General features: G+C 36.0%; 2 protein-coding genes across 5 annotated transcripts in view; one reads left to right on the top strand and one right to left on the bottom strand.

The window, feature by feature from the left end:
- LOC111176630 (ATP-binding cassette sub-family C member 1-like) overlaps window positions 1-6,057 on the top strand; it is an 80,287-nt gene extending 74,230 nt beyond the window's left edge. For 2 of the 3 annotated variants that reach the window (XM_022577359.3, XM_089910385.1), the window contains exons 25-27: window positions 1,983-2,141; window positions 3,435-3,601; window positions 4,589-5,238. In XM_022577359.3, coding sequence (XP_022433067.2) covers window positions 1,983-2,141; window positions 3,435-3,601; window positions 4,589-4,943 — 681 coding nt within the window. In that variant the 3' untranslated portion in view covers window positions 4,944-5,238. Of the gene's footprint in view, window positions 1-1,982; window positions 2,142-3,434; window positions 3,602-4,588 lie in introns of all 3 variants that reach the window. The other variant, XM_022577441.2, reaches the window with a different exon arrangement.
- A 6,917-nt stretch (window positions 6,058-12,974) lies between these two features.
- On the bottom strand, window positions 12,975-23,664 carry HSPA13 (heat shock protein family A (Hsp70) member 13). 2 transcript variants are annotated; one of them, XM_022577229.2, is made up of 5 exons: window positions 23,571-23,664; window positions 21,658-21,998; window positions 18,953-19,166; window positions 17,047-17,214; window positions 12,975-16,087 (listed from the first exon to the last, which is right to left on the bottom strand). In XM_022577229.2, exons 1-5 carry the CDS (start codon window positions 23,593-23,595, stop codon window positions 15,420-15,422), a joined length of 1,416 nt encoding a protein of 471 aa, XP_022432937.1. In that variant the 5' UTR covers window positions 23,596-23,664; the 3' UTR covers window positions 12,975-15,419. The 2 variants fall into 2 exon arrangements, with proteins under 2 accessions (XP_022432937.1, XP_089766510.1); XM_089910384.1 differs by having other exon boundaries at window positions 21,928-21,998.
- Between the last annotated feature and the right edge of the window lie 939 nt (window positions 23,665-24,603).

The raw sequence follows: 24,603 nt of genomic DNA, 5'->3' as shown, positions 1-24,603 counted from the left end.
CTTAGCATAATGTCCTCAAGGTTCACCATGTTACCAGAAATCACAGGATTTTCTTCATTTTTATGCAGGATTATATATATGTTTATATACATATTTTTTTTCTTTATCCATTCATGCATGGCATACACTTAGGTTGGTTCCATATCTTGGCTACTGTGAATAATGTTGCAATGAACTTGGGAGTGCAGATTCCCCTTCATCATACTAATTTCATTTCCTTTGGCTATATACCCAGTATTAGTATACTTTATTTTTACACCCTCTAGTAAGTGAAGTACAACAATAAGACAGTAAGATAATATATAGTTACCTATACAGTAAATACATCAGAGAGAATATCTGTATAGTCAGTGACATCATGTTTTCCAAGACCATTAGTGAAATGGGAAAATGCTTGAGATGTAATTTAGTTGATAAAAACTATATACAAAACTATTGATAGTATATCATTTTTGTGTTTTAAACAAGCAAACATATACACATTAGCAAGAATCCTAGAACAGTTACAAAGCATAAACACTGATTCTCTCTAGGTGATGGGATTTTAGATGATTTTTGCTTCTATATTTTTCCCACATTTTTCAAAATGTTTTATGAAAACATATTATTATCCTGCCTAATCAGATTGATATTTTTCAAATCAGGAAAACTAAAAAATCATTTAAATTAACAGCAATGTTCCATTTTCCCTTTTTCAGAAACCTGCCTTTGGTATCTCCAAACACCTCCTTTTCTAACCCTCTAAACCAGGTCCACTGCAGTGACATCAAGGACAAAAATATTTTTGGAACAAATGAAATCATTGTGGAATTTTAATTCTTCTAATGAATTCAACACACTCCTGGTTTTTCTGATGTATAATAATATGTCACATTTAAGATTTAAGATCTTCAATTAGGGTAAACCAGCCACCATAATCTTCTCTCTGCCCAATGTTCTACTAACACCAAGACATAAATCAGCACCCAAAAGAGATTGCTTTAGTTCTCATGGCCAAAGGAACACACGCAATCACTGGATGTTTATGACAAGCTGATTATTTTGTCCAAGAGTCCAAAATACTCCGACATTATCTGTGACCGCCCTTAGTGGTTTTGATGCAGTAGTTGTTTTGATACACCAAGGAAATTTGCAGGCATTCCTTTAGATTTTTTAGCCTATCTAAGCAAAGGGTTCCAGTCCCCTGTTTGTTTACTCATTTGTTTTGGGGGAGGGATGGTAAAGAAGCTTCATTTTGAAAGTCTCAGGAAAACAACCCCATTATCAGTCTCTCTTTAAACCACACCCTTAATGGCTAGTTTAGGGATGGTTCAGGGATGATCTACTCTTCCTGGGGCTGCTAATGTGCTCTAGTTAGGTGGTAAGTAAATTACTCAAAACTGGAGGAAAGGGACTTCCCTGGTGGCACAGTCGTTAGGAATCCGCCTGCCAATGCAGGGGACACGAATTCGAGCCCTGGTCTGGGAAGATGCCACATGCCGCAGAGCAACTAAGCTCGTGCGCCACAACTACTGAGCCTGCACTTTAGAGCCTGCAAGCCACAGCTACTGAGCCTGCGTGCCACAACTACTGAAACATGTGCGCCTAGAGCACATGCTCTTCAACAAGAGAAGCCACCGCAATGAGAAGCCCGTGCACCGCAAGGAAGGGTAGACCCCGCTCGCCACAACTAGAGAAAGCCTGCACGCAGCAACGAAGATGCAATGCAGCCAATAAATAAATAAATAAATAAAAATTAAAAAAAAAAAAACAAAACTGGAGGAAACACACATATTAGCCCAAGCCTTTCCAGTGAGTAAGGAGTGTCTGGATAAAGACTCATCCTTGCATGTCACGTTAAGTCTTCCATGACAGTCAATGTTTTTCTGGTTGGCAAAATTAGATTCTACTGACCCGACACGTAATGTATTTGTTGTCAGTACCAAGGTCCCCTTCCCTTACAAAAAGTACAATGTAAACTGTTTATGATAATTTCATTATAGATTGGAATTGTGGGACGAACTGGAGCAGGCAAATCAACACTATCAAATTGCCTATTTAGAATTGTAGAAGGATCAGGAGGCAAAATTATTATTGATGGAATTGACATATCTACAATTGGGCTTCATGACCTTCGTGGCAAACTTAATATTATTCCACAGGTAAAGACTGTTTTGTCGTTAGTCTTTCTTAACTCCCTCTAGGGAAACTTCATCTTTTGTTCTATTTTATTTTGTTTTTGTTTTAATTTTTTTTTTAATATATTCCTTTCAAGCATACACATTCATTTTGGGGAGCCAAATTATTTTAAATGTATTATGAAAAATAACTATGTAATTAAATCCTATTAAACACTCTAAATCTGAAGTGTTCTCCCTATGTGCATTTATCTATTTGAAAAACTGCTATGTTGCTTTGCAAGTTTCCTTCATAATAGTAAATACAAATAAAATTCAAATGTAGAGATCAGGCTGAAACACACTGGTATTTTTTGGAAGAAAAAAACAATTACTGAGGCTTTTGCTTAGTTGGTAATTTGAATGTAGGATTTTGATTCTTTTGACTTGAGGTTTAGAAATATTGAAAAAATGAAAAGAACAATAATTCAGTTAGATCTTTTTTCAAGTCCTTTGATTTTTCCATCTGTGGCATCATAGGAACTTGATCATTAACAAGTATGCAAATTGGCTCAATAATATGCCTCTGCAGTCAAAGATGACTTTATTCAGTTGTGTTTGAGAGATTTAAGCTGAGCATTTATGAAATATCTTTATATTATTCTTTAAAAATATCTTAAAATACTATCATCTCTTTGTCATACTGTTTAAACACATACTTACATTCATGAATTTACTTCAAAACAAATTTGAGTAAAATCTGAAATTCTGACAGGGATAAAATTGACTGGAGAAAAGAAACAGTCATTCCCCTCTTATAAATCAAAACAGGTGTAGTAAAATACAGTTTCACTAGACATGTCAGTGTATTGGAAAGAGCGTGGACTTGTCGTCTTTGAATTCTACTTGAGCACTTACCTTCTGTGTGTCCTTGGATGAGAGCTTTTTAAAACCTCCAGTTCACTGTCCGTCAAATGAGGATATTTACTTCTATCTTTCTGGATTGGTGGGCTAATAGATAATATTATATACATAGTATAGATTACATTTATTCAGTTCTTTTCTGTATTATATTATATCCCTGACTAAAGGGCAGCTACCATCATCATTATTATCATGGTTGTGATCAAGACATTATTAATAAGAGGACGAGAAAGAATCAGGAAGCTTATAATGATTTAATCTAACTTGCAACTTATTCTGATTTTCTTCTGCTTTTGGGTTCAATATAAAATGAATTTGATAACTATTTAGTTTTGATCATTTTGTTTTTTCCTTATTTAATGTACACATGCCTCATGTGACAGTAAGATTACTGGTGACTATTTTATTCTCTAGGACCCTGTTTTATTTTCTGGAACCCTTCAAATGAACCTGGACCCCCTCGACAAGTATTCTGATGGCGAGCTATGGGAGGTGCTGGAACTATGTCACTTAAAAGAGTTTGTGCTGTCCCTTCCCAAGAAGCTGCTGCATGAAATTTCAGAGGGTGGTGAAAACCTCAGGTAAGCTGCTAAGAACAGAGCTTGGCCAGATTATTCATTCAGGGCTTTTTAGAAACGAGTTGGCCTCAAAAGGAAGTCACTCCTGAGCTATCACGGATTTTGTCTGGCCTGTTCAAATCACCATTGCTGATTTCTCCTAGGGAAGACAGACAAGGAATAAATAAAATGATAGCCACTGGCTGGGAAACTGCTGGTGAAGGGAAACAAAGGGGAAAAAGAGGAACAATGCAGTATGAAAAGTCACTATTTAATTGAATCTTCTTTTGCAAAGACTCCTACTCTAATAGCTTTCTTCCTAAAAAATTGTTGTAAGGGCTACTTTGATGTTTGATGTCTTAGGATGGTCCCTTTATGTGATCAGAGACCTAAGGGAAATCAGTTAGACCCTCTCTGCACTGGAGAGACACAGCCTGTATGACTCAGCCTCTTCTTTGTTTACTCTCTCCTCCCTCTCTGTTTCTGCCACCTCGGCCTCCTTGGTTCCTTGCTGTTTCGTGAAGATGCCAGGCCGGTTCCTGCCTGCCTCAGGAATTTTACATCTGCCAGTCACTTTGCCAGGAACAAGTTCCCATTGGAAATCTTCAGGACTCACTTTCCACTTCCTTCAGGCCTTGAATTTAAAGGCATCTTCTCAGAGAGGGTTATTTTGGCATGCCCATCTAAAATGCCCACCCCGTACCCACATTTTACACCCTCCCTTTCTGTACGTTCGAATTCTTCTCATTACTATGCATTTTGCTCATTTATTTTTTGTCTCCCCATGTAAACACACAGACAGAGCCTATTGTCTGTTTAATTCATTGTTCTATTTGCAGAACTTGGATCAGAGTCTGGCATATAGTTATCACTCAGTGAATATTTCTTAAAGAAAAGAATGAATGAATGAGTGGGCTAGGAAGAGAATAACAGTATAATTAGAATTTTAGAACAGGAAGTGTGTGACCATAAAATCCATTGTGGAAATCATTTTACTATTTTTTATAACAGTGTTGGACAGAGACAGCTTGTCTGTCTTGCTCGTGCTTTGCTGAGAAAAACAAAAATTCTCATCTTGGATGAGGCAACAGCTTCCATCGATTTTGAGACTGATAACTTGGTGCAGACTGCAATCAGGAAGGAGTTTTCTGATTGTACCATCCTGATGATTGCTCACAGACTGCGTTCTATCATTGATTCAGACAGGTATGCTTTATTTGTTTTCAGAAATAAACCAGTTTCTACAGAGATACCTACTGAACATATGAAACACATTAATTACTTGCCACTAATAAAGGATTTTATCTGTGCTGAGAGATACAAAATGTCCCCTAATAGTATGGAAGATATTTTCCAAAATAATTAGAGGAATTTGTTAATGCTTAAAGAATATTAGAAAACTTGATATATTTCCTGAGTTACATAGTACCTTTATTTTATACTGACATAACTCATACAGTAATTTAAACTTTACGGTAGCAAGAACAAGAAGGGTGAACTGAAACACTGATTATAGGTTACCTGACTGGATTCTTTTCACATTGCAGGGTGCTTGTTCTAGACTCTGGAAGGATTACACAATTTGAAACACCACAGAATTTGATACACCAGAAAGGCCTTTTCTTTGACATGCTAACAGAAGCAGGAATAACACAAGACTCAGGGACAAAAAGTAAATACTTTTAGTTATATATTGATTATACCAAATAAAAAAAAATAGTATTTGAAAAAATAAAGACGGGGAGAAATGCAAAACAGCGGGCCCCTAGCTACATGTTAACACAAACAAGAGATAAGCACCATAGCTCTAACCATAATGGGCCGTACCCAACCTTCTTTCTTCCATTCATTCCCTCCAGAATATCTGCCTTTTCCTCATTGCCCAAAGTGCTAAATGCCATTTATCCCTTAAGTCTCTGACTTTGTTCAGGAGTCATCTTCTGCACAAAGCATCTCTTGATTTTTCCCTTCGCTCCCCTGTCTGATCCACATGCCCTTTTTCTGTCCTCTGAGTAGCCGTATGTGCATACCTTTATCATGGCAGGGACCACACTCTATTTAAATCCTTTTAGTCTGCCTCTCCTTAAAGCTACTTGAAGGCAAGTGCCCAGTTTATTGTTTTTGTGTGTTAGGTTCCTAACATAGTACCTTTCAGATTGTTGATACTCCACAAACATTTGTAGAATGAATGATTAGGCATTTTAGAGTAATATTATACAGGCACCTGTAATAACTTTTGAGTTATTTTACAGTATATGAAATTATGGAGGGGCTTCCCTGGTGGCGCAGTGGTTGAGAGTCTGCCTGCCGATGCGGGGGACACGGGTTCATTTCATGCCCCGGTCTGGGAGGATCCCACATGCCGCGGAGTGGCTGGGCCCGTGAGCCATGGCCACTGGGCCTGCGCGTCTGCAGCTTGTGTTCCGCAATGGGAGAGGCCGCGGCGGTGAGAGGCCCGCGTACCGCAAAAAAAAAAAAAAAAAAATTATGGAGGAATCACAGAAAAACATTGAGTTATTCAGCTGCTTTTTGGAAAGAGTAATTATATGTTAACTGAATTTTATAAAATAAAATTTTGCTTTATTTAAAAATAATATTTTATAATATTTTTACTATTTACTTTGAGTAAAAAACCTATATTTTCTATGGAACGTCATTTTCTGGCTTGATTAACCTCAGTGAGTTATATATCAGATGGTATACATTCACAAGTAATTGTTGATTTGTAGTACTAATTATATTTTGAAGGGCTTTTTCATTTGGTAGTTTTATGTAATAGAAGCCACATTATTTCTCTGAATTGCCATTCAAATTTGAAGTTTTCAAACTTCAATGGTATTTTCCTTTCAAGATGATTTTAATAAAATATTTTAACATGTTAAGACTCAACAGCCATTTCTTTTATCCTCTTTTTCTCCTTCCTGTGCAACAACTTTGTATAACCTTGCTTCATCCCCTAAGGGTATTTATGAAAAGTTACCGTAAATTATAAAACCCTATATTATCTAAAGCTTCATTCCTTAAAATGTAAGCTACTGAAAGTATTGTCCTGTCTTTACAATTCCTGTAGTACCTACCACTATGTTTTGTACTCAGTAGGCATTGAATAAATATCTATTGAAATCCATTAAGAAAGGGAACTGGATATTTCATTAATATCAGTTAAAATTTACGTTTTGGCCTCTTTACACATGTAGTAAATCAATCAGAGACACTGCATAATTTAGAAATCTAATGGGAAATCAACAGTCACCTGGATAAATTGTGGTATCTTCATACAGTGGAATCCTATACAGCTATGAGAATGAATGAACAAATGCTACAGGCAAAACACCGATGAATCTCACAAACATAATGTGGAGTGAAAGAAAACACAGGGGACTTCCCTGGTGGCACAGTGGATAAGACTCCATGCTCCCAATGCCAGGGGCCTGGGTTCGGTTCCTGGTCAGGGAACTGGATCCCACATGCATGCTGCAACTAAGAGTTCACGTGCCACAACTAAGGAGCTGTGTGCAGCAACTAAGAGTTCACGTGCCACAACTAAGGAGCTGTGTGCTGCAACTAAGGAGACCACGAGCTGCAACAAAGAGGCTGCCTGACACAACTAAGACCCCATGCAACCAAATAAATAAATTTTTAAAAAAACTATAAAAAAGAGAAGTCAACCACAAAAGCATATTCTTATATGATTCCATGATTCTATTGATACAAAAGGTTTGTTGTTTTTTTTTAAAAAAAGAGGAGAAACTATACTCCTAGAAGTTGGGATATTGGCTACTCTTGGTGGTGATGGGTAATGATTGAAAGGGTGAACAAGGTGGGCTTCTGGGAAATGATTATGTTCTGTTTCTTGATCTGGGTCTGAGTATTGGTTCAATTTGTAAAAATCATCAATCTGTATACTTAGGATTTGTGAAAATATAGATAGATAGTTATAGCTATATATATACATAGATATCTCATGTATAATATAGTTAAATAAAGAGTAAAAAGAAAAAGTAAAATAAATTAGTCATTTAAAATGACTAAGCCAAAATTACTCAATATAATATTATTGTGTTTTAAAAAATCAATATTTCATTCTCATTTTTATTATGTACATCAAGTTTGTTCAATCACTGAAGTGCTCTTTGAAACAAAGTGCAGGATACTTAAAATGACTGGATTATAGAGAAGTAGTAAATTTGAATTAAACCTTTTAATTCAATGATTTATTTATTTCAAAATTTTAACTTCAAAATATATTAAGAAAATGATTATTATCATTTGGATATGCAGAAATATTTACCTTAGCTGATAGAATGAAAATCCTAAGAAGCATTAGGTTGAATTCTTTTAGGATGAGAATATTTATTACTGAAAGCCCACTATATGCCAAGTAATGTGCAAGGCACTGGAATAATTTATTACTTTCAATTCTCAATAAAGAATATAAGAAAGTTATTACCGCTCGCCCTATTTTACCAAGTATGATAAGATACCAAGAGGATCTTGGCCAATAAAATGTAGAATCCAGACCCACATGACTACAAAACTGATGATGATGTTCTTTTCAGTTCTCTAATAAGATGTCTCATTCCTAGAAGAGCCACTTAAAGAGTCCATAGTTCAAGAATGGGGGGGAGAAGAATTTTAAACCAATAGCTGTGTAGACAAATGGAATTAAACCTTGGGGTAGGGTGCTTCTTCAAATATAGGATTAGTTTGAGCCATATGAAATAGTCATTTTTGTAGGTAAAAAAATAGTTGAATAAGGGCAATTTCATATACTTTTAAATATAGCTTTGATATCAAAGTTAGTGTTAAGAAGATGTAATGCAGTATTTTAATACACGTGAAAATAATAAATAGTTCTAACTGGTATAGAGGGCTTTTATTCTAGGAAAAAAAATCAAGAAAATTAAAATAAGAAAATATTATAGTAGTTAAAAGAGTTCAGGATCTAGTGACAAAGTGCTTATGCTTAATCTCAACTCCACCACTTTCTAATTGTGTAAACTTGGGCAAGTTAACTTATTTCTCTGGACTTATTTGGGTGTAAGAATTTTATCTACCTCCTAAGGGTTTTGGGGTTTTTTTTGAAAATTAAATGAGATAACACAACATTTAGGACAGATAAAACTCTTTCTGGAATATAGAAAACATTCAGTAACATGTTAGCAATCACTTCAGTACTAACAGTCGTATCTCCTCTCCTTATAGTTGCAGTTTTGTGTTTACAAACAAAATCACATCATAGGACATAGTATTAAGTAAACAAAAAGGGCAAAACTGAGCCAATGTTTATGAAAGGCTATTCTATACACAGCAACAACTTGGGGATAATTGGAGATTAAAATAAGACACGGTCCTCAGTGGTGTGCAGTGTGATTGATCTCAGTGAGATTAAGCAAAGTTGAGAAGGCAGAAACAGGGCAGATCTCTTTCTAGTTCCTTCCAGTTCTCCTAGTTCCCACTTTTCTAGCTGTCATTTTCCAAGCAAGTAGACCATCTGTGGAATACAGAAATCAGGGCTTCTGGCTACATTACAAACCACATTTCTCTAAATCTTTTAATGAAAATTAATAGTATTTTGGTAGTTTGTATGGTGGCTGCTATTGGGTTAATGGGGCCAAGGTAACTGGTGTGAACCCAGTAAAGGCTGACTGGCTTCTCTTGATGAATGCTGACTAGGTAACCAGGCTATTTACAGATCAACCAGATTTTGCACATGCTCAAGTTATCATAGTTGATCAAAGATAGCAACATTTTCTCTCTTGAGGGCAGCACAAAGAGAAAAATAAAACTGAATAGGGGGCTTCCCTGGTGGCGCAGTGGTTGAGAGTCCGCCTGCCGATGCAGAGGACACGGATTCGTGCCCCGATCCGTGAAGATCCCACACGCCGCGGAGCGGCTGGGCCCGTGAGCCATGGCCGCTGAGCCTGCGTGTCCAGAGCCTGTGCTCCGCAACGGGAGAGGCCACAACAGTGAGAGGCCCGCGTACCTTATAAAAAAAAAAATGAATAGGCATATGAGTAAAGTGTTAAAATATATCATAAACTGCAAAATGTTTGTGATAGTTGTGAAAAATATTTGTGAAAAATTTGAAAAATATTTTTCCAAAACACTTACAAGGAAAATGATACATGTGCATTTTTGTGTGTCAAGGGAAGAGATACAAGATTGATTTTTGAGTTCATGTTTATAAGACTCAGCTTATCATTAATATACTTGTGAATAATTATTGGTTTACTGCTATTTTTCAACTCTTGATAGACAGAAAATGTAATGTGGTTATCAGAGAATAAGACTAAATGAATGATTTAGAATACGTGACAGTGGAGTACCACAGGAACTAGGCATAAATGTTAACCCAGCTTTAGTCAACACTAACTCTGTCTGAACATCTGCTTCTGGCTTTCTGTTCTGAGCATTTGTGCAACAATTTCCAGGTATTACAGAACAGCCTCTGCTTTCCCTGTATTGCTATAGCTATGACTTTACAGAGGTAATAGACAAGAATTAATGTTGGCCATGATGCGTAAGGTCTTGAAAACTGTTGTTTCATGTATTTTCTTCCACTTTTTAGTTGAATCAGTTCCTTTTTATTCCATCTTGGCCAGAAGCAGAAGTCCAACAAATGGCAATTTGACCAAATGTTTAACCACAAAGTGAGGGTCAAAAGTTTAAAAACACAAGGAAGGAAAGAAGGAAAACAAAGAAAGAAGTGTAAACAACTAAGGGGTTTGTTTTTCTTAGGTAGAAAGAAGTCCCAAGGTAGAAAGGACAAAGCTGGCCAGAGCAGTTACATAGCACCACTGGCCACTTCTACCTTTAGCTCAACCATCTATTACATGTCCATTGATTGGTAGTTGCAAACCCATTGCTTTATCTCCAGCATCATGTCTGCATTTCAAGAAGGTAGAGCAGAATTATGTCACATACCCATCCCTAGCTGCAAAATAATTTTTAAAGTAGGGGATGTCGACACTCCAAAAAAACTGGGTTCTGAAAGTAAGAATGAATAGAAAAGATAATTGCAGTAGCATTTAGCAAGGTCTGCCACCACTACTTTTTGTCGCAAAGTATTTTTCGACTATGACAAAATATTCTTAGTTACTTGGGAGACAAAAGAAGGGTAGTGGTTACAACTAATAAGATCCAATTTCCAGTTTCCAATACTATATAGGCTATGTTAAGCAATTTAAGGTGATTGGATGAACTCTTAACAGAATTGTGTGTTTGTGTATTTATGTATTTACGTTGTGTACGTAGATATATATATATATATATACACACACACACACATATATAGCTATAGTTATAAAGTTGTGTTATGCCATTTAAGACATTTCAGGAGGTCTTTTAGGTAAGCCAAAAAACAGTTAATTCAATGAGGTGTAAGACAGACTGTATTTGTTAGTTTTTTAACATCCAAAAAACTTAATGTGAGGCAAGCTATTAATTCTTCCCAAAACTAAATAAATGCTTTACCACAGCAAATTTATTTTCTCATATTTCTGCAGAATTCTGCAGAAGTTTTTGACTCATAGTTTCAGGGTCTTGAGGATATTAGGGAAAATAACCTATTTTCTTGTGGCATTTTCTTATAATCCCTCATAAAATTAGCAAGTCACTGAACTTTGTTCATTCTCCTTCTATCATCTCCATTCATAATACTTAGCACTTTCTTGCCAGGCGCTCACAAAACCCCAATGAATTAGGTACTATTATCTTCATTTCGCATCTTAAAAAATCTGTAAATTCAAATTTGCTTCTCAGAAATGTAAAGAATTAAATAGCACTGTCTAAACCTGTAACATTATCTGGTAAACAAGAGGTCTTTCATGGATACTATCCAGTTTAGTACTGAACAAAAATGGTGCTATAGGATTGCATTATGGGATGGATAAGGCAGCACAGCATTGGGGCTGAACATGGACTGGATTTGAATAACTCTGCTACGTATTAGTTGTATAATCCTGGGAAAATTACCTAACACATCTGTGCCTTAATTTCCCTATCTGAAAATGGGGTAAGAGGAACTACCCCTAAGTTTGTTAGAACAAAATTAATTAGTATTGTTAAAACATTTAGAACACTCCTGTACATAGTAAGCACTATTATCTATTGCTGAATAAGAAATAAATAAAAATTTAGTAAGCTTAAAGCAACCAAAAAATGTATTATCTCAGTTTCTGTGAATCGTGACTCTGGAACCGCTTAGCTCAGTGATTCAGGCTTAGGGTCTCTCATAAGATTACATTGAAATTTGAAGTATGGCTACATCATTTGAAGCCTTGAATACCAGATCGAAGCATTGGAAGTCACGTAAGAAGCTGCCTCCCTCAATAGGGCACTGTGTATTTGTTAGTCCAGTGAAATAAATGTGGATGTATCACTATTATTTCCTCATATATTTTGAATCTCCCAGCAGCAGTAGTTAAAATAACTATGAAGGAATCACAGGAACTAGTGATTGGAGAGTCAAATCTACTGTTTTTATTTAAGGGCTCATTTGAAAAGACATTTATCAAATGAACTTAAAAAAAAATTGTATTGAGTTTCTTGCCCAAAGAATAAACTTTATTAGAGAATTATAAAGTATTAATCACCAACCAAAGGATTACAGTAGTCTATTATGCAGGATTATTAACTATCTCGATTAGTTTTGGCTCTGTTATAGTCGGAAGCCATGAATTGGTATTCAGAATTTTGAGTATACTGCTCATGATACAGGAAATGTCTCTTCTAAATTAGTCAAAGAAGAGACATTTCCTGTATCATGAACAGTATACTCAAAATTCTGAATACCAATTCATGGCTTTCGGCTATAACAGAGCCAAAACTAATCTAGAAAAACAAATATCCTATATCGCTTATATGTGGAATCCAGAAAAATGATACAGATGAACGTATTTGCAAAGCAGAAATAAGAGACACAGACGTAGAGAACAAACATATGGACAGCAAGGCGGGAAGGAGCGGTGGATGAACTGGGAAATTGGGATTGACACATATACACTACTATGTATAAAACAGATAACTATTGAGAACCTACTGTACAGCACAGGGAACTCTACTTAATCCTCTGTGGTGACCTAAATGGGAAGGAAATCCAAGTAAGAGGGGATATATGTATATGTATAGCTGATTCACTTCGCTGTACAGCAGAAACTAACAAAACATTGTAAAGCAACTATACTCCAATAAAAATTAATTTAAAAAAAGAAAAGTAAGTAGAAAAGTAAGCAATTCCAGGGACATTCAGGATGTAGGGAATTAGGTAATAGCTGCTGAGGTCACGTGCCGTGAGCATCAGATCAGCTCTATTCCCGTTTCCTTTCTTATTTACATACCTCAAATATGTACTCTGGGCATAGTCCAGAATAGAAAATAAAGGACACAATTTAAAAAACAAACTGCAAAGTGGTATTTATTTACATTAAAATGTGAAATACCTGTATACACACAAATCTAAGAGGCACAATCTGTTATGCACAATAACTATGATCTTCAGAACATGTTATGCACAACAGTATCTGCTGATACATAAGTGGTTCCAGTGAAAACAGTAAATACCAAAACATTCCTGACACAAAATAAATTATTCATTCACATATTCTAATCATACAAGACAGTTAATATTTTAAAAGTTATGTACTTCAAAAAACACTAGCAAGATGTACAACCAAAATGTATTATGAAAAATGTCTTCAGATTATTATGCATAAATGATCCCTTTCAGAATGCATTTTTACCTTTTAAATAAACTACATTGATTTCAAGACTATTTATATATAGCCCCCTAATATGACTGAAGACATTTTTTTAAAGGTATAACTATACTAGAGAATAGTTATGCTTTTCTAATATGCTAAACTAATGCCCCCCAATTCCAACACTGCCTATTTTTCAGAAACAATCAAATTATTTAAATTCCAATTTTTAGAGTATGAGATTAGCTGCCCTGTTTTGCAAATTGTTTCCTCTAAGGACTGTTAACAGATTGTCCTGAACTATCTCATATACTGGAAAAATTCAAGTTTTAAAAAAAGTCTTAAAATGCTTTAGGTTAAAGCTGGTTACTATCTATGGAGATTTTGATAAATTGAACACTTTTCTCTTAAAGACCTTTGCAAAAAGATATTTTTCAATTTTAAAATCTAGTAAAGATTTTTATAAAGTCCAAAAGAACACTTGAATATTTTCAGAACGCAGTGAAGGATTCCTCTTTGGCATTTCTCCATTTAGTTCTAAAATAAAACATGTCAACATTTTATATTTTTCTATTTACCTACTACAGACATTTTCTGTACACAAAAGTATTTGATTGAAATTGTTTTAACAGCAATTTCATTGCTAAGAAACTTTTTTTTTTTAGGATCTGCAAAAAACACTCAGATTTTTACTATGAGAAGCAGAAATGTTTTGATGTTGCTGAAATGAGCTTGCTTATTTCTCTTTTTCAGTGGTTGGAACTTCAACATCCTTTCAAATTCAACAATGGATAAAGCAGACATATTTTATATTAGCAAAACTGCTGACCAGAGTTTAATTTTTGAATATCGATAGGAAGTAGCCTCTATTAAGGAAAAAGAAAATCTTCAAATAATAGGGGCATCACATAAATAAAACTACTATATTTTCTTTCTTGGTTCCTGCATCTTTTCTAAAAGGAAACAAACCAAAACTACTACAAATACGGATTTGTGGACATTTTTTTCACATTGTCTTCCACATTAGATATCCACATTATTTCCAGTATTCACAAACTTTTTGCTCTCATCACACACTAACCTTAAGGCTAAAAACAGTCCAAGTCTGATTAGTTTTAAATGATGGTAGGAAACAATAACAAAAATGAGTACAATTTTCCTCATTCAAAACTAAATACGGGTAAAAATCTCAGTAAAACTGAATCAAATGCAAGCTAAATTCTCCAGGGCTTACTGAAAATAAACAATGAAACAGAAACATAAAATAAATACTGTACCTAATTACTGCTGTTTATCAATGTCTACAAAGGTCTTAAATAACAAATTTATAGTAATGACGGCTTTATTGTGACATTAACACATTTTTAAAATGTAATTAATAATTCTCTATTGTTTTCAAACCATGCAGAATCATGGAAATCCAAGCAGAGAATGACACATAGCAGATGAAGGAACTAAAATATAAATTGGTAATGAGACATTTGAATAAATCTGTAGCTATTTTAGAAAGAGAATAAATTGATCCAATAAATATATTTTGAAAGTCTGGAGAATGCAGGTTATAGGAATAGGACACAAAATGGGATACTGAGTTTGTGAAAGTAATTTTGTTATATATGGCAGTTACTGAATATTATATATGCAGCTTATATTAATAACACTGCTATCTCCCAGCCACTGTAAGTACCTGACATCAACACTGTCCTTCAAGTATAGTTCAAATTTAAGAGTTACATGTGATAACCAAGTAAATAAATTACCAGCTCCTGCTAATACAATTTAGTAAGAACTGGGAATCCTATAATTGGCACTAGGCAACGTTTATAGAAGACAGTTTTAAGTGCACATGGATATCTACTTCCAGAATGCAGAAAATACAGTCACCTATGCTCCTATAAGAGTTTTACCTCAATTCTTTCACTTTAGAAGTATTTGTTGAAATGCGATCTCTCCAAAATCAAGGATCAATCTAGCCACATTCAATTCTAAAACAAAATGTTCTGTAAAATTTCATATATATAAATGTTACCTTTTAGGTAAATGTGTGAGATATTTTAGAGACTTGATTTAGTGGACAGAGGTGGTCTGATAAATAGGAAGAGATCATCAGACAAGATCTCAAATGACCATCCCTCCATAATTCAGTTGAAGTTGGTCTTTTGTAAATGCTTATTGGGAATTTCTAACGCACTGACTTGGAGAGGCCAAGAGCCTCCATCAATCCCTGCTTGGATTGCCACTCCTGTCACCACTGCCAAGTCAGGGTCTACAGACGTGTTGGGATCCTTTCCAAAGAACTCTTGAATGACTTGGCGGATTCGAGGAATTCGAGTTGAGCCCCCAACCAAAACCACCTCATCAATCTCAGTTTTTTCCAAGTGGCCTTCTTCTAACACTTGCTGAATGGGTACTAGTATTTTCTGGAAAAGATCTTCATTAAGGGTGTCAAAGAGCTTCCGTGATATTTCTGTTTCAAATAAAACCTGACTTTCTCCATTTTTCTTTTCAGGAAGGCTAGCTCCAAACATGCTGTTCACATGGGGGCTGTCTGCTGGGGAAAGTTCGTCCTTTGGCAATTCAGTGTCACTACTCTGAGGTTCCTTCCCGTCCTTTTTCTCCACCGTTAGTAATACCGACATCTGGGCAGTCTGATGAAGAGTCAGGTTTAATTTGACCATTTCTACAGCTTGTCTTAATCTGTGGATTTCCTCTTTCCTAGAGGGTAGGAAGCCATATGTTTGATAGATCTGTTTATATAAGTACTGAAGCAATCTTTGATTGAAGTCTTGTCCTCCAAGTTTATTGTTTCCTAAGTTAAAAATTAAAAAAATTTATATTATATTTATGAATATATGTGTATGTGTGTACATATATACGTGTGTCTGTGTAGTATGTACGTATAAATGATATTCTGGGAATAATAAGTCCTTATTTAATGTATTAAGATTTTATTCATACAAGGACTGATTAAAAATAACTGGATTAAAATGATTTTAATTCAAATGTGTACTATTAAAATACAGTGCACATCTGGGTTTAAATGATGTAATAGGAAGTATCTCAGTGATATCAAATACTTTTGCAGAAAGTAAGAAATTGAGAACACTGACCGGCTTTTAAGTAGCAATTTAAGAACACTAAATGTCATTATTTTCAACAGAAGGAAGTCCTTCTTTTAATTAAAAAGTACCAGTAAGCATTTTCTTTTTTAAAAAATCCTTTTGTTTAAATGATTAAGGGCTAAAAAGTAGAAAAAATAATTTAATTAGGAAAAGAATAATGCAATATAAATGCCCGCCACTGAACTTGGTTCTAAATGGAGTCCAGTTAGGCCACCTGTAACTTAAGCTCCACAGGCTTAATTCCTGAAACTAAATTAACCTTAAAAAAAAAATTTAGAATGCAAAATACTATTATTAGATTTCCTAAAGATATCTATTTTGTGAAACAGATTATTAAATGAAATAAACTGATCGTCCTTCATTTTAAAATAATTTCTTTCCTTCTGTTCCCTTTACCATGGAGGTGAAAACTACTGGCTCAGTTAGCTACAAATGGCAGTATATTTATTTGACTTACAGGATGTCCAGTTATTTTTTGAGACTTAACTTTTTGCTATAAATACAGTAAGTGGTGGCATAAGATTACATGTACAGAAGATTACCAAAATGAACGCAAAGAATACGGAAAAATTTTTAAATGAACACTTTACACATTAGATATGTTAACGTGCCTCAATCTCTTTAACGCTCCCTCTATTTTTCTTACCAGACATCGCTCGGGTTAAAAACATTCCTCCTTGTTTATTCAGCAATGACACATCTAGAGTTCCTCCGCCCAAATCTATCACCAAGACGTGAAAGACATCAGCTTTGTGGAGACCATAGGCCATAGCTGCTGCTGTGGGTTCATTTATTACTCTTAAGATCTTCAGTCCTATAAAATTGGTTGGAGGGAAGAACAATCATGAGAGGACACTATTAAGAAATTTCTTCTCATTTAATCTTACAACACATTAGTATCTTCTCTGATGTGAACTCCACTGAGTACACAGTCACAAACCCAATAAAAATAATGACATGGGATGGGTAAATATACGTTCTTCTAAATGGCTGTCATTAAAATTATTCTAAAAGAAGATTATAGTATAAAGAAATAAAGGCCCAGATTCACGGAATACATCATTCTATTATTTATTAATACTTAATTTTTAAAAATCTCTCAGCCTCTTCTAATTTTCCTATTTTACTTGGGAATATATGAGCAAATAAACTTTAGTCATTATGCACTGTAACAAACTGCTATAGAAATGAGGTAAGCTTAGTGTGCTCTTCTTTTAAAAATGACTTTTTGATAAAAAGGACACATGAATAAACAGAGAAGAAATGATAATAAAATGAAAAATCCAGATGATAGGCTCCAATAGCTACAATGACACTTTAAAAAAGTACTTAAGATGCAAGACCCTTGAATGCAAATCTGAAATATACAGCAAAATCTGACTTCAAGGTAAAGTTAAACAGTAAATGTGCAAGCAAAAGATCAGATTTCCTTGAGCAAAACTCCTGCTTTAAACTAACTGCCACACATAACGAGCGGCCGTGAAAGTAGTATGGCTTTATGTATCACGAGCCATAGAAACTAGTCAAACTCTGAAGAATTTATTCAAAGACCATAATACCTTCCCCTTAGCTCTCTGACTTCATCACTCACTCTGCTCTGGCCACACTGGCCAACTTCCTATCTTCTTATGTACCAGCAAATTCTCATTTTATGGCTGCTACACTGGCACTCTCTCTCCTACAACACAGTTCCTCCATATATCTGCTTGGTTCACAACCTTGCTTCCTTCAAATCTGCTTAAATGTCACTTTCTCAATGAGGTCTACCTGACCGCTCTCTTTAAAACCTGCAAATCCCCCTATTCTCTGATCACCCACCCTTCCCCTTATCCTGTCTTTTTTTCTACGGCAAGTTACTTTCTGACATACATTGTATCAAGGCTCTCAACCAGAGGTCATTTTGTTCCTCTGGGGACATTTGGCATTATCTGGAGACATAAAATTATCACTACTTGGTGGGGAGAGTGCCACTACCTTCGAGTGTGTACAGGCTAGGGGTGCTTCAAAATACCCTATAATACACAGGACAGTTCCCCACAGCAAAGAATGATCCAGCCCCAAATGTTAATAATGCTAAGTAAGAAATGCCATAATATACTTATCTTCAAGGCTGATTTTCTGTTCCCTCCAATAGAATACAAGCTCCATGAGAAAACGGATTTATCTGTTTTGTTTACCTAGGCACTTAATACTTGCTGAATGGTGTTGAATGAATTTTCTCCCACCTCAGATTTTTAAAAAACGTTATACTATATTCATCTTAACATTAAAAGAATTTTAGAAGAAAAAATTCCTCATTGCTAATGTGTGTCCATGTTCTTTCTTAGCCTTTCTCATATGCCTGATGGGCTGCTGTCATAATATACACATTTTACATTGTACCATGGGGCTTTCTAAATTGTTTGTAAACCTATATAAAAATCCATCTGATTTATCTACCATATAGTTTGTCTAGGTGCCTCGTTAGGTGGTTTGCAAAATGATACACATTACTACAGATTTTCAGCCTAACAAAATTTTGAGCAAAATGTAACTCAGGCAAGTGATATTACCTGCAAGGTTAGCAGCTTGAATTGTCGAATTTCTCTGTTTTAGATCAAATTCTGCTGGTACAGAAATAACAGCATTGGCAACTGGCATTCCAAGATATTCCTCTGCCATTTCCTTTAATTTCAACAACAGTCTAGAGCCAACATATTCTGGGGAAACGGTGATGGTCTCATTACTTGTCACAGAAAACTCAACCATTCCATTTTTGTTTAAAACCTGTGAATAAGATTTGCAAAGATAAAAAAATATATATATAAAACTGTGTGTGTATATATCTACATATACATACATACACATACGCTAACACCCATACATATGGAATGTATTCAATCAAAACTTACCTTTAAAGGGTCATAAAATTCATTTGTTATCTAGCAAGTGCATTTACTAAGATTAGAGGTTATTAAAAGTCATACTTTAAAAGCTATAAAATGAATCCACTCCACAGTTCTCAATAAGAGCAGAAAAATAAAATTCATTACTAAGCATATAATTGAAACATAGAAGATTCTCCATATATATCTGTTAAATGAAAGAAAAGATGAATGATAAAATAGAAGGAATAACAGTGGCTAAGTCATGTTTGTGACTCAAGATCTTCTTTTTTAAAAAATTAATTTATTTCCAAAAGTAATAGATAATTGAAAGAATGTTCTGGTACATATTAACAAGAATAATTTTAGTACTTCGATATGTTCTTATCTAAGAATCAATATCACTCACATTCTTGTTTCCATGGAAACATGTATTAGCATCTTTTTCCTGCTAATGTAGTTGTACATTTGTACATTTAAAAAATTAGACTAATTCTAAAGCATACTAGTTTCACCAATAGTTTGTATTAACATCAATAGTAAAAGAGAATTAGTCTGTTCTAAGAAATTATAAGAAGTTTACCCCAATCATTCAAGACTACATAATTAGTTTTCAATTAAGAAAATCTGACCTTCCAAAAAGTATTTTACCTGCCTGGGGAAAACAAAAACAAGCTATGAACACTTAAAATAAGGTCCTTAAAATAAGACCCAAATATACCAGTACCTTCAGAGTGATCATGAAACAGAAACAACAAAAAAATATGATCACTTAGAAACTTAAAACAAACAAAAAAAACCTTTAAGATAACTCTTGGATCAATAAGTAATGTACCCAAAGCTGTAATTTAGAGGAAACTGTATAGCTTTATATGATTTTATCATTACATAAGAAAAATTACAAATTAGTAAAGGGTCTAAAGAAAGAAGCTAAAAGAGAACAAAGAAGTAAACCTAAGAAATGCCTGGAGAGATTTTTTTGCTCCTTTGAAAATGAATAAAAATTTGAGAATTTTTATGATGCGTTAATCAATAAGCAGCACTGATACCACTATTTTAAAATCTATTTATTTAGAATCTCACTTCATAATTAACCAAAAGGGTGGGGGGAACCCTACATGGAATAAACATTTAAATGTTTAAAAGAAAAAAAAAAATCCAGCAAAACCTAAACCTACAAATACTTATATAAAAGCACTAGAAAAAAAATACAAGTGGATAGGATGGGAAAGGCCACTGTAAGCATGGTAAGAGTCCAAAAACATTTTTAAAAAATTATTAAGAGATGATTTTGCCACATAAAAATTTAAGTCTTGACAGTTCAAAAATAAAATTATACGTCAGTTTTATTAAAAAAAAGGAAAAAATACTGAAAACACATCACAAAGGTATTTTATAGTCATTAAGGGAACGATAAACACCCCAAAAGAAAACAGGACAAAGGGTAAGAAGTGGATCACTAAAGAAAATGAAAATGCCAATAAACACATTTTTAAAAGTCTGACCTCAACAGAAATCACAGGAATGCAAATTAATACAAGATACCATTTTTTATTTATCTATTGGCAAAGACTGAAAAACAATAACTAGTGAAGATATAGGCAGTCTAAAAAATAGGTAAGGGCACATAAACTTTTCGGTGCACAATTTGGCAATACAAATCAAAACACTTAAAAACATGCAATCATTTGGCCTATCAATTCCAGTTCTTGAATTCAAATTTAGGAAATTATCAGAGAAGTGTAAAAACATACATGTACAAGGATATTCACTGAAGCTCCAATAACAGTGGAAAACCAGGGAAAAAATAAAACTTACGCTGACAGAGACTGGACAATTAATTGGCGGAACAGTCGTTTCACACAACCATGAAAGATAATGATGTGAGCCCACTGATTAACTGTCCATGATATACTGATGAGTTTCAAACAAGTCATTACACAGCATGCCTAGTATGATCTCTTTTTATGTATATAAATATGTATACACACAAACACAGGAAGAATATCTATTTATCCATCCACCCATCGTATGATCTCTTTTTATGTATATAAATATGTATACACACAAACACAGGAAGAATATCTATTTATCCATCCACCCATCTACAGGTACGTGGGGCTTCATTAGCCTCCGGCTACAATGAAAGAGCTGTGCAGACATTCTGAGGATAGCAGAGTGAGGAGATGGTAATGTCCTAAGTCCTCAGTAATACTGCGGGACCACTGAATTAGCTAACCCTGGAGCTGCTGTGGGATTGTTTGTTATATGAGATAATATAACTTCCAGGCAAACTGAGTCTGTTGAAATAGAATGTTTTGTAACTTGAAGCCAAAGCATTAATTGAAGCAGTATGCTGAACTAAAGTTAAAATAGATTTTGGCTTCACTTACCTTAAATGGGTATCTGCCAATTTCAGCTTCTAGCTCTTCTGGGGTAAAAATCTTGCCTATGAATCTTTTAGCGTCATATATTGTGTTCTGAGGATTTGAGTCCGCCAGCTCTAAGCTTTCATACCCCACATAAACATCGTTGTCAGTAAAGGACACCATGCTGGGTAGGCTGACGTGCCCATTTTCATCTGGAATGACCTTTACTTTTCCTGTTCCAGGAAAAAACACCCCAACTGAACAGTAGGTAGTGCCAAGGTCAATTCCAATCACCTTAGGAGTAGGCAGTGGTAAATACTGTTGCGCGAAATAGCCAGCCAACAGGAGAGTCAGAACAGCTGATCCTGAAATACAGGCAAATTACAAGTTGCGTCTTATCAAACTAGTACAACGTGCAAAATTACAAAAGTAAAAATCTCTTTACTATCACGCTTCCATACTAGACTAAAAATACTGTCCAAATATTTTCTTTTATAGTACTCACGATAACATTTCTCAAACATCAAGTTTTTCATAATGCAAACTGACTATAATACAATTAAAATGAAGTAACAACAAAAACAAACAAACAAAAAACCCCCTGTATGTTTGTGTGCTTCACTTATGGGTGAGTAAAGGAATAAAAAATAAAAACATTTCGATAATAATTGTGCTAATGCTGACAGGAGAAGTCATTCATCTGGAGCAAAAGCTAGAATATAATCCAATTCTTGATCAAATGATATTTAGATTTTATAGTTTTATAATTAGCTTTAGATATCATTATTAAAAAGAAACTAGCACTAAAATTTCCACAGCAAAAGCTCTGTTATTGTAAGCGTGAAACTCTTTATACCCCCTCTCTTTTTTCCTTTCAAAAGGATGAAATGGATAAACTGGATTAAAATAATTTTGGAAATTGCTTAGATATTTTTAAACGGTCACTTCATAACAGAACATAGTTAACTTTTTCTGTATTAAATACGAGTTGAGGACATCTTGCAGAGGTGATATTTCGGAGAAGAATTAAAAGTGTGTAACCCTGATGATAACATAAATGGAAGCTCTTAGAAGTCAGGTTTTAGTCACGCTGTATCCCCTGCACCAATGGTTCCCAGCCAGTAGAAGACTGTTCAATAAATATTAATTGCTGAAAAAGCCAAATACGAACAAACGCCGCGCAGACTGTAAACATAAGAGATGGAGAAAGAAGTCAATTCGTATTTACAGCTAACCTGTTATTTGGTTTCAGGAGGCTGTGCTATACACCTGTGTCCATCCACGTTACATACAACTCAAAACACCAATTTGTAGGAGTCGGCTTTACTAAATTATTAGGTCATCCTCATCAACACATAATGAAATGACATCAGGTGCCAATCCCACCTTCCTCTTGCCCCTACGTACACATTTTCGGAAGGATTTCATCACCGTCTCCTCCGGAGAGGGTAATTCCTACCCGGATTGGTGGAAATAACACTGGACTATACATCAAAGAGGTATCTGGCTCTCTCAAAATCCAGCATCCCATGAGTCTACAGCTCGGGCTGCTGCTGCTGTTCCTCTCCGTTCCTCCACAAAGGGGTCTAGGGGTCTAGGAGATGCACATTCTGGCAGCCTCTCAAAGGCCCCAATTCAACCAACGATTCAAAAATCGACGTTGCGTAGGAAAGAACCCTTCCCGAGGCCCAACGTCCCTGGGATGTATGCAGAGGTCGCCGCCGGCCTTACCCGGGCCTACTGCGGCTCGGGCCTTCCTAGAGGCGACCCCCAACCCGGCGTCGCGAACAGCCCCAAACCGCCTCTAAGTCACCTTTCTGGCGCTGTACCCGCTGCGCCAGCGGGATCCAGCAGATGCAACAACGACCCCAACACCCCAGCCTCCCTCAACCGCTCAGGTGCCCGCAACAGCGCAAAGGACCCTCCTGATCACTGACCTAAGATCGTCATCTCTCCGGCCATCACAGTCCCGCCGAAGAGGCTTAGGATGACTGTACCGGACGTGAGGCACCGCCCCCACGCCGCCCGGCAGCCCCGCGCTCCTCTGGGAAATGTAGTCCTGTTGCTCTGACGCGGCCCGAGAAGCTACATCTCGGACCAGAGAAAGGACTTCCTTTACCGTGAGGACGCGGGCATGAGGGCCCCCATTCAACCGCTGCCAGGGGCGCCCGAGCCGCCCTCCCACGCAAAGGACTACAGAGCCAATTAGGCTGGGGTGGAGGAGCGCTAACGAGAGGGACTGGAGTTTCTAAGCAAACCTGTAGCGCCTGGAGCCAACTTGAGGTAAAAACAGTGTTTTTAGCACCGCCTTGCCGCTTTGCCTTCTGGGAAGTGTAGTTCCGGCCTGACCCATTCGCCTGAGGGACAGTGAGCACCATTAGGTTATTGCGTTTTAGGGTGATGTCCCTAACCAGGCCCAGGATCCAGCGTTTGTTATTTCGTTCTTTCTGCCTTTTAAAGCGTTCTCGTTTGCCTGGGATCTGGATTCCAGATTGCGGGGGGGGGGGGGGGGGTTGTCCCAAACGTTCCCCCCGCCCCCGCCCCTCGCTCCAGCATCCCTAGAAGAGCCCCTACCACAGTGCGGGCGTAGAGGGAGGCAGGGGCTGGCGACCCTGGAACTTGGGTACGATCCGCACTCCTGTGCTTTCGTTTTGGAAAAAAGGAATTCGAGGAATCCTCAGTTAACGCGATTTATCCAAAGGAGTAGGGACACATTTTCCTCTATTGCTAACACTGAAGAGGGCCGTTGAAAAGAAAAACGTAAACGAAATACCTTAACTTTCTCTTGAATTAAGTTATAAGTGGCAGGAATTGTTTTCATGCACAAATCACTTAACATGCAATGGCCATTTAGGACACTTGTGAACTGTTTTTCTGGTTCTAGTCTTAAATAGAGCCGAGTTTTCTCGCTTCTTGGTCCCTAGTGTACTTTATGTGTGCTCTCCACTTTCGTGTATATTTTAAATGTGT

Source organism: Delphinapterus leucas, chromosome 4 (genome assembly GCF_059928025.1).
Source record: "Delphinapterus leucas isolate spDelLeu-1000000601 "Yukka" chromosome 4, BTC_Dleu_Yukka2, whole genome shotgun sequence".
In the NCBI taxonomy this organism is placed as follows: domain Eukaryota; kingdom Metazoa; phylum Chordata; class Mammalia; order Artiodactyla; family Monodontidae; genus Delphinapterus; species Delphinapterus leucas.
The sequence above is the reverse complement of the archived record's forward strand: the minus strand, read 5'-3'. Positions and strand labels throughout refer to the sequence as shown.